The sequence below is a fragment of the Podarcis erhardii genome, assembly GCF_964252035.2.
Source record: "Podarcis erhardii genome assembly, chromosome: 10".
NCBI lineage: Eukaryota > Metazoa > Chordata > Lepidosauria > Squamata > Lacertidae > Podarcis > Podarcis erhardii.
The window spans coordinates 25098077-25114563 of record NC_138500.1 but is presented as its reverse complement, the minus strand read 5'-3'; the positions used below and the strand labels follow the sequence as shown (position 1 = coordinate 25114563).

General features: G+C 41.8%; 1 protein-coding gene across 2 annotated transcripts; it reads left to right on the top strand.

The window, feature by feature from the left end:
• The first annotated feature begins 3586 nt into the window (after positions 1-3586).
• Positions 3587-16478, top strand: GLT8D2 (glycosyltransferase 8 domain containing 2). Of its 2 annotated transcripts, XM_081879344.1 has the most exons (11): positions 3587-3999; positions 5635-5697; positions 7551-7593; positions 8476-8574; positions 9845-10013; positions 10596-10713; positions 11747-11831; positions 12560-12672; positions 14164-14330; positions 15045-15157; positions 15935-16478. In XM_081879344.1, the coding sequence occupies exons 3-11, from the start codon at positions 7575-7577 to the stop codon at positions 16105-16107; spliced, it is 1056 nt and encodes a 351-aa protein (XP_081735470.1). In that variant the 5' UTR covers positions 3587-3999; positions 5635-5697; positions 7551-7574; the 3' UTR covers positions 16108-16478. The 2 variants fall into 2 exon arrangements, with proteins under 2 accessions (XP_081735470.1, XP_081735469.1); XM_081879343.1 differs by lacking the exon at positions 5635-5697 and having other exon boundaries at positions 3589-3999.
• Positions 16479-16487: the final 9 nt, after the last annotated feature.

The following is a 16487-nucleotide window of genomic DNA, read 5'->3' as shown; positions in this document are numbered from 1 at the left end:
ACCTTTCTTTGGGGGGCACGATACCCCAACCTCAAGGCCCTGACTCATTTAATTACCTCTCCCCCTCAAGGGGACCAATGTGATTTAAAAAAACTTTTAAAAGCTCTTGAAATGTGATTTTAAAAAACTTTTAAAAGCTTTTGAAATGAGGTAAAACTAATGTGCTAAAGCTCAGTCTCAGCATCTGCTGCCACTGTCAGCGCCCAACTCTGGAATATTTGTCATTGGTTGTTTTTTATGGTTTTACAGTGATACTGTTTTTAACTGTGCTGCTATTTCATTTGTGTTGTAGGCCAGCCTGGATGCTTTATGAACAGAAGAGGGGTCATAAATAAATAGTCACGGAGAACTGTTGAAAATGCCCCTGAGCAAGTGCAGAGTGCAATTTTCCTTATCACACGAGGAGCTGTGGGAAATGGTGTTTCTAGATAGAGTACATATGTCTTTTTTTCCAAGGAATTAAAGATTGAAGAAAATGTAGCCTAGTTTGTCTGGAGATAAGATGTGCTCTCTAGAATCTGATAACTTATCCTCAGTGCTTGCTTGCCTGGGGCAACAGCTGCCTCACATGTGCTGCACTGACTGACAGGGCAATCAGTCAGATGAGCTGGCAGGAAGTAATACAATGGAGAGAGAGAGATACTTGGGACTTTGATCTGCATTGCCTGCACAATGACAGCTGGCATCAGATGTGTGCACTCTTGCCCAATGCATTATATAAAATTATGCCAATCACTTCCATATGCCTTTTTATGAAGGGGCAGATATCCGTGTTGCAGCAAAGTGCCAACACATATTCACAGCACACTATGCTAACAGCCTGTGTGTACACATACTTTGCTATAATGCAGCAACTACTGCATATATTACTTTAGGGAACATGCATGTGCTATGACGTTTCAGACAGCACCTTCATTTAACAGCAAACAGTTTTGCATTCAGTTTTTTCCGTTGTTGTGGGGACCAAACTGACTGTAGGAAACTGCATGGGAGGGTTAACCACCATTTATAAATTTTTATTCATTAAAATATTTTAATCCTGCCTTCAGCATAACATGCTGGAACAAGTGCACCTCAACTTTAAGCTTTGAAAAGGACAGATGGGGGGGACAGGAGAGATTCCAAAGTCTCTCCTGTGTGTTCCAAAGTCTGGTGCTATCACTGAAAAGGCCTTCCCTTGTGCTCCCATCACTGCACCTCTGACGGGTAACAAAGACCACGACCTTGTGCAAGGATCTCAGTGTGCTGTTGTTGTTGTTTACATTGGGAAGGTCTTTTGATATCCTGACTCCAAGCCACCTGGGGCTTTAAAGGTAAAGTAAGGTACCTTGTAAAGTAAAGGTAGTAAGGTACCTTGAATTGATCTTGGAAACAAACAGGGAGTCACGGTAAACCCTAGCTAATGCACTCTGAACACTTTTAAGGGCAGGCCTGTGTAGAGAAAATTGTAATTAGTCTAGATGTGAGCAAGGCACATATATTTATTCCTGGAATTCAGAGCAATATTACAGTATTAGAATCACAAGTGGAAACCTACCCCCATCATGGAAGCTAGGAAGCCATTCAAATGGTTTATGGAGGAGAGTCTTTATCACAATTCCTTCCCTTTCTCTCTGACTTCGATGGCAGCCAGCCTTTACTTATTTTTGGTCTTTGACCACAGTCCTCTTTCCAGGAGCCAATGCATGTTTTGGGCTGATCCTTTTTCCCACCAGAAGCATCTGTCAGGTCTTATCTGTTCACTTTCAGAAGGGTAGACATAAACAGCTGTTTGTTAGGGCATATGTTGTTATGTTTAAAGCTAATTGATCTGGCACTGGCACTGGCAAGCAGCAAGGAGAGCTTTGTGTGGCCTGGTAACATGTTAGATCATGTTAGTTCAATGAAGATGTGGAAAACATGCCTATGCCCATTTCCTTTCAGCTGAGCTCTTTCTACCAGGGGAATAATAACCCAAAGTAAGCGAGAGAGACTTCCACCCAGCTCCCTACCATTAGGCAGAGTCTGGTTGCTGGGAGACAGTGCCAACATCTTCCTGGCTTTCCCCCTCTGTATTCCCACTACCTGTGTTAACCATGGCCTGGCCTGTATACCACCTGTTGGAATGGGGGGAGGGATTTATTCAATTCATATTTAAAGCCACATTTATCAAATTGGCACTTTCTGAACCAGTATGAGAACCAAAGCATAACTACTGTATCCTCCAAAATTGACACTTACCCAGTTTTATGTTGTAGTTCTCCAACCAACCAATGTTTTTAAAAATGCATATATTAGGTGAAAGTGTGTAAAAATGAAAATTACACCCAAAATGCATTATATTGGGGAAAATAGCTTGTAAAAATGTGTACATTGGTCATAACTGCATTCAAAAATGTGTTTATTAGGAGAAATCCACACTGAAATGCCGAAGAATTTTCATGGGGGTTTTTTAAAAAAGGAAATCCACAACTCACTGTAAAAACATGGAGAACAGAATTTAAGACTGGAAGAATTAGAAGCTGTGAGAATTGAAATTGAGAGATATTTCCATCCCAATCCATAGACGGTGTGCTATCTTGTTCTTTGCCTGAGGTAGCAACTGCCTGGAGCTGGCCCTGGCTGCAACCACTGGTGCATCCTACCTGAATCTTCACAGGTTTTATCTCCAGCGCACTATTCACTGTGCCCCCAAAATTAACTATGCTCTGCCTGCTTCCTTCATTCTGTAATGTACAGCTGTTTGTTCATTTTGGAATATTTATAAACATTACAAAATACCATAGTGATCTACAACAATAAAAAATTAAGCAAGTAAAAATAAATGAATAAAAGAGTTCCCAACCAAAAAAAAAAAAATCTGTGTAAGTTCATATTGGGAAACATTTTTTTTAAAGTTTATTAATTTTTATCTAAGGCACTTAATCGTTAACATTTCGACATAAAAATAACCATACAGCAAAAAATAATAATAAAACCCATACACTACCTTAAAATAAGAATAAGTCTTTGTCATGAACCTGAAGTTCACTAAGGAGGGTGCCTGTCTATCTCAGGTGGGAAGGACTTCCATAGGCTTGGGCCCATAATGCTGTTAGCCTTTGAGAAATTGTGTACAGTGCTGGTGTCTGCTTAACTTCAATGGGGTGTATGTTCCACAAAGCAGGCGCCACTGCACTTAAGGATCTAGTCTGAGCTATTTATGAACATATATGCTATACATTGAATGAAATACCCATCTCCCCATATGTGGTTCCCCACCACCCCAAGAACAGCATGCATGTAGGCTGGGTGCACACTCAAAGCACATTCATTCCCCCAGAGAATTCTGGGCACAATAGTTTGTTAAGGGTTGCTGGGAATTGCAGCTACAGTGGGTAAACTATAGTGTGCCCAGAATTCTTTGGGTGAAAGAATGTGCTTTGGATATGCTTTAAAGGTATAGATTATTATTTCATAAACAATAAATACAGTTCCCTGTCCTTCAGCTGAGCTTCCTTCCAACTGGTAAGATGCTGCCTGCTCACGAAGACCAAAGCTCAGCATTAAGCACAACTGTAATCTGAGCTCAGGACTGCTGCTGAAGTTTCTTCTTTTCCACTCTCTGGAATTTTCTGTCCGATGAGGATCAACCAAGAGTGGGAGGAGGAAAGTCCGCCACTTCTGGAGCCGCATCGTTCAGCACATCTGGAAGCAGTTTATGTGGCTCTCTCCACATAAACTCCAGCAGGGCAAGGTCTGGATTCTGGGTAGCTACGTAGCAGCAAAGGAAGGGAAGAAAAAGCAGTCCCAAGTCAACCACAAAAGAATTTTGAAAGACACTTCTCCATCAAAGTACTTTTGCAGGAACCGCAGAGAACCTTCAAGACTCTCGACTGCAGGATTTCAACGGCGAGCCCATGAAAGGGGAACTTCTGGAGTGAATGTTTACGGCACTGGACCATCCAGCTACCTAGGGAATTTGCCTTGCAGTTATTTCTTTCTGGAGAAAATTCCCTATTGCCGAGCTGCCTTTGAAAGGTAAAACATTTAATTCTGCAGGAAATTATGGCAGTCACGATTTTTGTTTCTGCACTCTCTAGTTTTGCCATACGATCTTGCAATTGTGTCTGGAGATTGTCAATATTCAGTAACTATTTCCCAAGTATTCCAGTAAATGTATTAAAAGCAATGAGCTGACATGATCTCATTTTCCAAAAATGAAAACTCCTGCCCCCCCATACACATATTAAACAAATAGCGCTGTGTTTTTTACTATGGGTCTCCTAAAGTTCAGATCCTAGATTTTAGAATCTGGTGCAAGTTAGTTTTGTGCAAAAACACTTGTAGCTTCAATGACTGCAGATGGTTTGGGACACCAGCGATGTTTTATTTACTTACAGTAATTACTGAGTAGAATTTCCTTGCCTGAAAATGGAAAATGCATGTTTCCTGCATGCCAAAAAAGAGGTTTCAGATATATGATATTTTCTTGGATCAAAATGAGTTAGTTCTTTGTGTGTGTTACTGAAACCTGGTTGTGTATGCAGTTCTGAGAGCACTGTTCCACACGGGGCTCTCTCCACACGGGGATTTATTTGTTTATTCTCGTGGTGAGCAAACCCTCCCAAATTCTATCCTTTCTTTTTGGACAACCCCCATGGGAATTACTTCATCTCTCTCTCTCTCTTTGTCTGTCTGTCTGTCTGTCTGTCTGTCTCTCTCTCTCTCTCTCTCTCGTATATGTGTGTGTGTGAGAGACAAAGAGAGAGTCAGAAAAAAATAGAATTTACGAAAATAGAACAAAATAAAAGATTTAAAATCCAGATAAAGCTAACATATATTGTTTTTGTTTTTACTAAAACAACTTTTAAAAAGTAAGCATTATTGATTAATTTAAAAGTAGGGAGATACATGTCGGAATGAATTTATGCCCTTAAAACTAAGAATCACCACAATTGTCTGAAATGGATTCCAGATATTTTGGGGTAAAGCTGGAGGCCTTCACTGCAAAAGGAAAAGCTACCTTCTAAGTTGTGAACTGATAAGTTCCTTGTGACAGAAAGCTTAATTTTTCCTTCTGCAATATTTCAGGAAAAAAATGTCTACAGATTTGGGGAACATGTAATTACAGTATTGATGAATCACCATAAGAGACAATATCATCTTATTATAGAAAATCAAATATAGGATCATAAAAAACTTTTTAAATGAGAATTATAAAAAAATTCATAATTTTATGGCTAGAGCTGTGGCAAGTAATGCCATCTCTGAGTAATTTTTTATTTCCTTTAAATGGTGGCTGAATCTGATGCTGGTTAAATAGCTGAAATCAATGTAAACACAGACCAAGCACAGTTCCAAGCACAGTTCTTCCAAAGCACCTACTCTGTAGATAAGACACAAAGCTAAGATTCACAACTAAAGGCCTCTATAGATGGCATTATTCAGTCTTGTGAAGGCCTTTCATGATCCCCCCATGTTTTTTTCCTTTACAGAACTTAGTCAAAGTGAGTGGTTGCTAGAGGCAAAGGAAAGAGTTTAAAGAATTAAATGGAACTATGTGGGGGGTCCAGCCTTAGGGAAGTTGTTCTCTGGGGGACTTTTGCCTTTGTTATGAAAAAAAAAACTGCTCCTTTTCCCTTATGAGGTACCCAAGAGCCCATCCTTTTGTAGGTTCTCTATCGGTAGGAGAAAATAACAGAGACCAACAGAGAATATTGAGAAGCAAAGCAGCTGGTAAGCCTGATCTTTATTAAAGCTGTTGCAACAGGGTGCTCCCCCCCCACACACACAGGAGGGAGGGAGCGACCCCAAGCCGTGCGCGCAAGCCCTTATATATACATTTTAAATTGCCCACCCTGGAGTCCAAGACCACCCCCCAGAAACATCATACATACATCACAGAAGGGGTGTGGCCCCTTAATACATCAGAGAAGGGGCGGAAATCTGGGTGTGTTGTTTCTTCCTTTCTGCCAGGTTACCTGATTGGATTACCTGGGCATCCTGGCCACTCTTTTGTTGTGATAACTACTCAATTCCTGAATCCAGGCCACAGGTCCACACCCTATTCATATCTTAAATGTGCCCTTTAGACAGGATTTGTGAAAGAGACAATGGGGAGATTTCCCATTTCCTTCGACCTTGCAGATAAATATTTGATGTCATTTTGGGAGAGAGAAAATGGTTTCAGGACTTTTCTGTGGGTTTCAGACATGTGGTTTACATATTTGTATGTGTTTGCTTGGTACATTTATGAACATCTATTAGTCATCACCTTGCCGACAAAGGTCCCTATAGTTAAAGCTATGGTTTTCCCAGTAGTAATGTATGGAAGTGAGAGCTGGACCATAAAGAAGGCTGATCGCCAAAGAATTGATGCTTTTGAATTATGCTGCTGAAGGAGACTCTTGAGAGTCCCATGGACTGCAAGAAGATCAAACCTCTCCATTCTGAAGGAAATCAGCTCCTGAAGCTGAGGCTCCAATACTTTGGCCACCTCATGAGAAGAGAAAACTCCCTGGAAAAGACCCTGATGTTGGGACAGATGGAGGGCACAAGGAGAAGGGGACGACAGAGGACGAGATGGTTGGATAGTGTTCTCGAAGCTACCAGCATGAGTTTGATCAAACTGCGGGAGGCAGTGGAAGACAGAAGTGCCTCGCGTGTTCTGGTCCATGGGGTCACGAAGAGTCGGACATGATTAAACAACTAAACAACAACAAAAATTATATATATGTATAAGACCTTAAAATTCTTATAACACCTTATAGGAGCGACTGTTTCTCTCTCCCACCTCCTGGGCCTCAGATATGTTAATCCAGTGTGCCATTGCAGTCCTCAAGCTATATGGCATCTGTAGTTAGATCCTCTACGTGTCTAGGTATATGACAGATATATGACTGTGCATAACTATCAAAAGAAAGGTGGCTGGTTCTCAGAATCCCCACTCAAAGTTGTAGCTCCCCTTATGATACCGTTCTCAGACTCAGGCTGAGACTAACATAAGCTCAAGTTTTGCTGTATACAGAGAAAATATAGAAATTGGTTCAAGTGTAGATATATCAAGTCAAAACAAATGCATGTATCACTCTCACAGCTCAGGTATGTATAGTCAGGCCATAAGCTGGACCATTCCACCCCATGGTTTATATTAAGGGATATAACAGAGGAACAAAAAGATTGTGCAGGTTAGGGCAATGGATTCAACCCATATATAGTAACCTTGCATTAATGGGAAGAAAGCAGATGTGGTAGGTATTGCACCACAGTGAGGGCTCAGAAAGATGTTCATGTCTTTCCTACATCTTCTCAAAAAGGACCACTTCACATTTGTGGCTCTGTATTGAAGAATAAGACCAAGTTATGTTATGTTCTTTTCTTATTTTTTTTAATGGCAGAGGGTTAAATTCATTGAGTTTGCTCCTGGAATGCACCTCTACCTCTGCTGGGTAGATTTAAGATGCTTTCCATTCAAGTCAAAGGCAAAACCTAACGTTATTGGGGTTTCAGCCAGTAACATTTAGTACATACTAAATGTGGTTTATTTTTGCCTTCTCATCTTTGTCTCCTGTTTCTTCTTTCGACCACAGATTGAGACCAAAAGAAAGGACCGTATGGCTCTCTTACGAAAAAGTAAGACACCTTTGGGGGCGGAGAGTTTATTTAAATAATTAGATCCCTGGTTTGGAACTGAAGTCTGTAGAAGAGTCCCTACTAGTGGTAGTGGGGAGAGAAGTTTTTGAATATCTGCAGTGTTGTCCGTAGATGGTTGCAGAGGTTGGCAGCAAGGCAACAATGAGCAGCATCTGGTGTTCAGTATCAGGATCTGCGATAGCACACTGAGGAAGCTAAGACCTTCCCCTTTCCACCTCATGCTGCTGCTTCCAAGTGGGATGATGAGTCAGGCTAGTAGCAGGAGAAGCAAGGGAAGGAGGTAAGAAATGGCCATCTGCTGGTCTGAGAATCAGCTGCTGCCACCCCATCCTGGTTGACTCTTCACGCTAATCAGTAGCAGCAGATTACCAGGCCAGCCACCTTCCCATGCTCCAAATTGGTGGCAGTCAAAACTGGCTGGTGAGGGAGAAGGTAGCCAGTAGCAGCACTGGCAAGTCTGGGGGTCCAGATGCTCAGGGGCAGGGGCCCCAGGCCCGGCAGGTGGAGGAGCTAGGAGCCAGCAGAGCAAGGTGCTGCTGTGGCCTGTTATAGCTGTCGCTCTATTGCTGTCCTGGGCTACTCATCCACTGCCTCTTGTCATATTGTAGTTTGCAGCGCCAACTGTCTTTGGCCAAGCAAACTGTAGTGTGATGATACTCTTACATTTTTATTATATGTAGGAAATCTATCGAGGTTTACTCGATGGAATAAACCTCATCGAGACCATACTTCTGAGCAAATAAGATTGCACTGTCAAGTTGCTAGCTGAAATACACTAAAGTCCCATCAAATTCTGAGTAAACATGCTAAGGATTGTTACTGTGAATATAATATAATTAACCAGCTTCTTTTCCATTTCAGTTAATCAGATCCTACTGTTCCTTCTTGTTTTGACTCTCTGTGCCATTCTATATAATAAAGTTCACAAGATGCCATCCACCATGCTCAAGAATGATCCAGGTAGGCCCCTATAGTTAGAATCTGTTTCTTTTTGTACATTGCCAAGACTGAATAATTTCTGTTTGTAATACAGGATAATAGAATCCACGCTTCTGTCGCTTTCCCTGTTGATATTGTTTCTGTACCCTTTTCAGCTCTTAGTGGCTGACAATATTTCAGGCCTAGTTACCATATTTCCTTATACTGATGTTCTTACATAGGATAAGAAAGTGACTTCTGCATAGGTGTGAGCGCAGATACAATATCAGAAGGAAATACAGCAGCCAGGAACATCAGGTATACAAAATGTAACAAACCCAAATGGCACACTAGGAGATAAACATGCCAATTTCATTTAGGCTGTCTTTCTTATTTATTTATTTATTGTTTGTTTGTTTGTTTGTTTGCTTGTTTGTTGATCTATTTATGCATACATACATTCTATACCACTAAATCAATAAAAAATATATTCTCAAAGTGGTGTACATAAAATCAATATGAAATTAAAGGTAAAAGCATAAAGAAGCAAAGAACAGAACAACAGAAAGCAGGGTCATGTGGCAAGGTAAAAAGGTAAAGGTAAAGAGAACCCTGACCATTAGGTCCAGTCGTGACCGACTCTGGGGTTGCACGCTCATCTCGCTCTATAGGCCAAGGGAGCTGGCGTTTGTCTGCAGACAGCTTCTGGGTCATGTGGCCAGCATGACTAAACCGCTTCTGGCGAACCAGAGCAGCACACAGAAACACCGTTTACCTTCCCGCCAGAGTGGTCTTTATTTATCTACTTGTACATGACGTGCTTTCGAACTGCTAGATTGCCAGGAGCAGGGACCGAGCAACAGGAGCTCACCCCGTCACAGGGATTCGAACTGCCGACCTTCTGATCGGCAAGTCTTAGGCTCTGTGGTTTAACCCACAGCGCCACATGCGCTGTGTAAGGTAACCTTGTGTAAATAACAATGTTTTAAAGGGCATCTTAAACTAAACACAGAATATGCCTGCCTAATATACAAGGGCAGTGAATTCCACAAACTTAGATACTCAGATAGAATTGATTTTCAGCAACACTGTCAGGGATTCTTTAGCTGACATTCTTGCATCGCAGGCAGGAAGATTAGATGCCTCTTGGGGTCCCTCCCAGCCCTAAAATTCTATTATTCTGTGAACACTACTCTCTACCCCACTCTTTAAGGGATTTCCATAAAGTGCTAGTTGTAGCAGAACGATATAAATTGTGTGTTATAACACATATGGTGGTGGTTGTTACTCTTTTTATTGTTATTCTTACCAGTTGATTTGGAGAGCCCTGAGGAAATGGAAGAAGAAATCCCTGTGGTGATATGTGCTGCTGCAGGCAGAATGGGTGCAGCGATAGCAGCAATCAGTAGCATTTACAGCAACACCGATTCCAATGTCTTGTTCTACGTAGTTGGACTAAAGAATGGCATTCCGCATATCAGGTGAAAATAATGTGATGGGGAAATACAGGGCTCAATTGTGTGCTTAGGATCCGGCAGCTGAAGGGCCATGTAACTTGTTGGATGCCCCACATGGGAATGGCTGAGCTAGCAGAGCAGTAGGAGTCCTGCTGGGATGCTGTCTAAGCAGTCAAAAGACGATGAGCTGTTTCCTCAGCTCACGTGCTAGTATGTGACAATGCAAGGCAAAACTATGTCTAAAGCTTAGTATAGTGGTGAGCCAGCTGAGCAAGGGGCGGAAGATCAAATATCCCAGGACCTGTTGGAATTCTATATGGAAGGTCACACCAGTAAGCTGAAACGTTGGACACTTCAGGTGACTGAAGAATGTCATTTGGAGCTCAGAGTTTTTTTTGGGGGGGGGGGGCTTAGAAATTGCCCATCATATTTTCTCTCGCTATTCCATATTCCACCATATTGCAGAAAAAGTACCGTCTGTAGAGAAATGGAGTGGCAATATGACCAGGGATAAGGGGATAGAATGAGCAGCAAGGGAAGCAAAAAAGACACTCATCGCTTAAGGTGTTCTGTCATATATTCCTTTTCTCTCTCTTTTGCATCTAGAAAGTGGATTGAAAATTCCAAACTGAAAGATATAAGGTTTAAAATTGTGGAATTCAACCCCATGGTGCTAAAAGGGAAAATGAGGCCAGATGCAGCACGGCCCGAGTTACTTCAACCTGTGAGTATGCAGACGTCCGTAGAATGGGGGTCTCCAAACTTTTTGGGCCAGCAGGCACATTTCAAATTTCTGTGGGCACCAGTCACAAAATGTCTGCCCTGGGGCACATAGCATAACACGAAAGGAGAGGAGTACAGTCATTGCTGCTCCCTTCCCAACAAGCTAATTGTTTGTGGTGGGAAGTTATCTGTGTCCTTTTGTTCCTGGTAGTGGAAAACTATTAGGCAGTGCTGTTGCTGCCTAATAACAGCAGGGAGGACCAGGGAAAATATACACAGTCATGGTCTCTTGTACATACAGCACATGTGCGTGCACACACTCCCTGGACACATACAAGCCACAGACACACATGCATCTCTGTGTCTCTCTCACAAACTAAGCACTTCACATATAAACAGCCACACATACAGCCTCACTCTCTTCCCAAATGCATCTCTCCCACTGTGTCTTACATACCGTAGATCAAACATACAAAACTGCACATGCATCTCTCTCTCTCTCTCTCTCTCTCTCTCTCTCTCTCTCTCTCTCCACCCCCTCTCTTTGCCCAAGTGCACACAGAGAGCATAACTGAGCACACCCTCACCCCATCCAGAAAAGCCCCTCCAATCTCCCTGCAAACAAATCAGCCTGAAATATCAAAAAGATTGACTGGGAGTGCCCTAAATATCTGCTGCATACTGCCTTCATCAGATCACACACCTGTGAGTGATGCTGGGACAAAGAAACAACGGCTACTCCTGCTTTCTGAAAACACAAAGGCTGGTTATTACCCAGGTCTGCTTTCCCTCCACCACTGAGGATTGGAGAGTTCGTGTTTTTCAGGCAGGTTTGAGTCCAAAAAACATTATTTTTTATAACTTAAACCAGCAAAACACACAGACACACCCCTATGTGTTATGCGTTATTATAATGCACTCTACCCCCAACAGGATATTGCTTGAATGATGAATATTTTAAACTGAGTATATGAAATATAATGTTGAATGTCTTATGTCTTCTACTTTGCTGACTCCCTTTTTAATTTCAACAGCTAAACTTTGTGCGGTTTTACCTCCCTCTGCTTATTCATGAACATGAAAAAGTGATATATCTCGACGATGATGTGATTGTGCAAGGTAAGTTGTTTGTCCAGAAAAATAAGCCCTAGGAAGTTGAAAATCCCAACCAAAGCCTATATTCTGTAGGTCTATCATCACCAAAAATGAGATCTGGAATGGATTCCTTTGCTCAGCCCTGTGCCCCAAATTTTGAAAACAGAGGTAGTAATGCTACCAGAGCCGCCTTTCCCATAGGGCTTAGTGGTGTGTTCCGCCAGGGCGGCAGCCTTGCAGAGGCACCCCAGCAAGTGGGGGGAGCTGCGCAGCTTTGCCATCGGCCTCCCCTTTCCCTACATGCCCACCAGCTGCGCCCCGCCAACTATAAGGCTGGCGGGCGTGCAGCTTCTTTCCCAAGCCACCTCGGGAGGAGAGCGATCCCTGCAGAGGCTTAGGATGGAAGCTGAGCCCCGCCAACCATAAGGCTGGTGGGTGCACAGCTTCCCTCCCAAGCCTCTGTGGGCATCGCTCTCCTCCTGCAGTGGCATGGGGGAGAGTTGCAACCCCCCCCCGACGGCTGGCAGTGCGCAGCTACGGCCACCCCAACACTAAGCATGGTAATTTGGGGGCGCTGGGTGGATATTTGCACCCTGGCACCACATCTGCTAATGCCGGCCCTCAATGCTACACACTGAAATCCTTAGAGGGTAGCAGGTTTTTGCATCAGAAACGGCTGAGCAGTAAAGACAGTTAACATAGTAATGCGTACAGACTTATGGGGCTTCTGAATAGGCCTGGCTTTTCTTTAGGTGACATCCAAGATCTGTATGACACCAAACTAGCCCGTGGGCATGCGGCAGCTTTTTCGGATGACTGTGATTTGCCTTCCACTCATGAAATTGTGAGAAGCATCGGAATGCAGGTAAGAAGTCCTTGCAGCACAAAAAAACTCAAGTATTTCCCGACTCATTCTCCTGAGTTCATATTTCTTCCCACTTCTTCTTCACATTAATCTCTGGGACCTGAGGGGACGGGCACTGGAAAAAATTGGATTTCTAACAGAATATGAAAAATGGTCAAAACTGTGAAATAATGGAATAAAATTCACGGCAAGTGTTGCAATTAGAGAAAATCTAGAAAAGATGATATATAGGTGGTACATAACGCCAGTAAAATTAGCAAAGATGTATAAAACAGGAAATAAGGCCTGCTGGAGGTGTAAAACAAAGGAGGGCAACTTCTTTCATATGTGGTGGACGTGTGAGGAAGTGAAGAAATTTTGGGACCTAATTTATAATGAGCTAAAAAAAATATTTAAATATACCTTCTTTAAAAGACCAGAGGCCTTCTTATTAGGAATTATTGGGGATGAAATTAGAAAAGAAGATAAAACCTTATTTCAATATTCGACAGCAGCAGCCAGAATACTAATTGCACAAAATTGGAAAAGTACAAAAATACCAACGGTGAGGGAGTGGCAATCTAAATTATTTGAATTCGTTGAATTAGCAAAAATGACACAAAAAATTAGAAACCAAAAAAATACAAAGTTTATTGGTGATTGGAATAAATATATGGCATACATCGAAGGAAATCACAAAAACTTAACAACTATAGCAGGTCTGTTATAACTTATGATGTACAACCCAGTAATAATACCAGCTGCAGAAAATAGAGATATTAATTAAGAAACCCGAATCCAGCAGGGAAGGAAGTCAATTTGTATGCTGAAAATGGTCTTTGTCGTGTAAATCTGTTTTTTATTTTACGTTTTGTTTCTTTTTTTTCTCTTCTGCTTTTGTGCCTTTTTCTTAACTTTTTTGTATTTTGTGTTTAGTTTTTGACTTTTTTATTTGTTCAATGTTGTTGTTTTTTTGTTTGTTTCTTGATGGTTGTAAAGGAAACTCAATAAAAAAGATTTTTTTTTAAAAAAAGGAAAAATTGGATTTCTGGTGCTGCACTGGTATGAGGGAGGCAGGCTGAGAAACCTGCAGACCTTCTGGGAGAGCTCCATAAAAAGCCTGCAGAAAATCAGAGGTGCTTGACACAAGGTGTTATCAGCACAATGGGAATGAGCTATTTAATTTACTTTCAGGCTGCATAGCCTGTGTGACTCTTTACTACTTGCATCAAGCAATGGATTCTGCAATTATATTTTATTTTCCATGTTCACAATGTTGTCTTTCAATCTGTTGTGACCCACCATGATAGGAATCCTAATAAAATAAAAAGAAATACAAGCTAATAAACTTGCCTCCCCAAGTCCCCAAACATGTCTTCTGTTCTCTTCCTCCACTACCACCTCCTGCTTTGAAAACCTGGGACATGGAATGAGCTAGTACCACTCACATATATAAACTTTTGAGAATACCTAGGTTAATTTATAGTAATCACGTTTTGTTCTTCCCCCTAGAATACCTATATGGGGTTTCTGGACTACCGAAAACAAACAATCCGAGATCTTGGCATAAGTCCCAGCACATGTTCCTTTAATCCTGGTGTCATTGTTGCAAATATGACGGAATGGAAGCACCAACGAATCACAAAGCAATTAGAGAAATGGATGCAGAAAAATGTAGAGTATGTATAAACAGTGCGCTCTCTCTCTCTCTCTCTCATACCCTCCCTGGGTCTGGTGTAGACTAGCATACACACTGCAAATTCTCTGCTAGGTGTTCACAGCAGGCTAGCTTGGGAGTTATGCTTATGCCAGCAATACACTCAGCGCTTGAATGGACCATTAAAGGTGATCAATGTGATAGCTTTCTCATATGCACCCTAGGAGGATGGTACTCTACATACAAGTTGTAGGCTGGATCGATTCTGATTTTTTTTGTTTTGTTTTTTAAAATCTCAGTATCATCACAAAAAGCCCAGTTTTCAAGTCAATGATGCAGCAGACTAAAGCCACCCCAGGGTATTGTCTAAAGGCACATGAGGTCACCAGCTTCCTGAGGCTAAGCAGGTCTGGGTCTGGCCAGTGCTGGCTGTAGCAACACCTCAGGTTCCAAGATAGAAAAGAAGCAGGTTATAAATGCAATAAAATTAAATCAGCTTCCTTTACATCACATCCTTTTGGAATGAAGGAAAATGCTCAGAGAGCTTATCAATGATAGCATTTATACTATCATGTAATATTCCAGACTTGCAAACTTAAATGAAAAGGAATCCTAAGCTTCAGTTTCACAACTATTTCAAAAGCTCTTCTCATCTAAATAAATTGTGCTGTGCCTTGCTATTAATTGAAAAGGTATTCTAAACAGATCTTTCAATTCCCGTTGATATATTTTTCAGAGAAAATCTGTACAGCAGCACTCTTGCTGGAGGTGTGGCCACTTCTCCAATGCTCATTGTATTCCATGAGAAATATTCACATATTAATCCTTTATGGCATATCCGACATCTAGGTAAGTTTGAGACTTGAGTTGTGCAAGCTAAAACAAAAATGCAAAAGGCCTTTAAGGGTTCCTTAGAATGATATTGTATTTGCTTCTTGCTACTGCTAACCTAGCAGTTCAAAAGCATGTCAAAGTGCAAGTAGATAAATAGGTACCGCTCCGGCGGGAAGGTAAATGGTGTTTCTGCTCTGGTTTGCCAGAAGTGGCTTAGTCATGCTGGCCACATGACCCCGAAGCTGTCTGCAGACAAACGCCGGCTCCCTCAGCCTATAGAGCGAGATGAGCAGCGCAACCCCAGAGTCGTCCGCAACTGGACCTAACAGTCAGGGGTACCTTTACCTGTACTGCACCTGTATAGTTTTAAGCTGGGCAGACTGAGAGAGACAGCACATACATCAGATTTCTTCTTTGCAAATTAAATCTGTTGTTCTCCAAAATGTGGTGCAAATGGGGCATGGCAGGGAGATTAAATCCTGGTACACAGGTAAAGTTCCTTTATGGTGCACAGGTACAGCTTTCTGGAATTATTTAAATATAGCTATGGAGTGTGAACAAGCCATAGTTAAGTATTTAGTGTAATCCTATGCCCACTTATCTGGGAGCAAGTCCTGCTGAACTCAATGGGACTTACTTCTGAGTAGATATGGATGGGATGGTGCTGCAAATGACAGAGCATTAAGCAAGTGTTTATGATGAACTGGAGGAAAGCCGCACTATTTTGTTTAAAGAGTGAAGAGTTTTCCAGTAAGGGCTCTATAAAAATCTATCTAATTTCCCCCCCTATAGGCTGGAGTCCAGATGCCAGGTACTCAGAGCACTTTCTTCATGAAGCCAAGTTACTTCACTGGAATGGAAGATACAAGCCTTGGGATCACCCTAGTGTTCACACTGACCTCTGGGAAAAGTGGTTTGTTCCTGACCCTTCAGGAACTTTTAAACTGATTCGTCCTAATAGCTGATGCTGTCATTTACATTTTTAAAGAACCAGGAATCAGTCATTTGCAGCATGCACAAGATACTTCATTCTATGCAATATTTTGCGATGCGAGTTCACCTCCTTTGTTGCATATAAAGCTGCTGCATAAGTCTGTAACTAAAAGCACGGCTCAAATCGAAGAGTTCACTGGGGCCCTGATGAAACAATCACAGTTTGGGGAAGCTTCAAGTCATGCCATTAGGGCTACAAGGCTTAGGGAAAGTACTTTATAAAAACAGGGACTACATTTTAAGTCATACTCTGTAAATAAAGTTTGTTTCTTCCCGAGAGACCAAATACTGTTTCTTGCAGACTGTAACACTTTTTGAATAAAAATAAGGTTTACCTTAAGTATACATTATG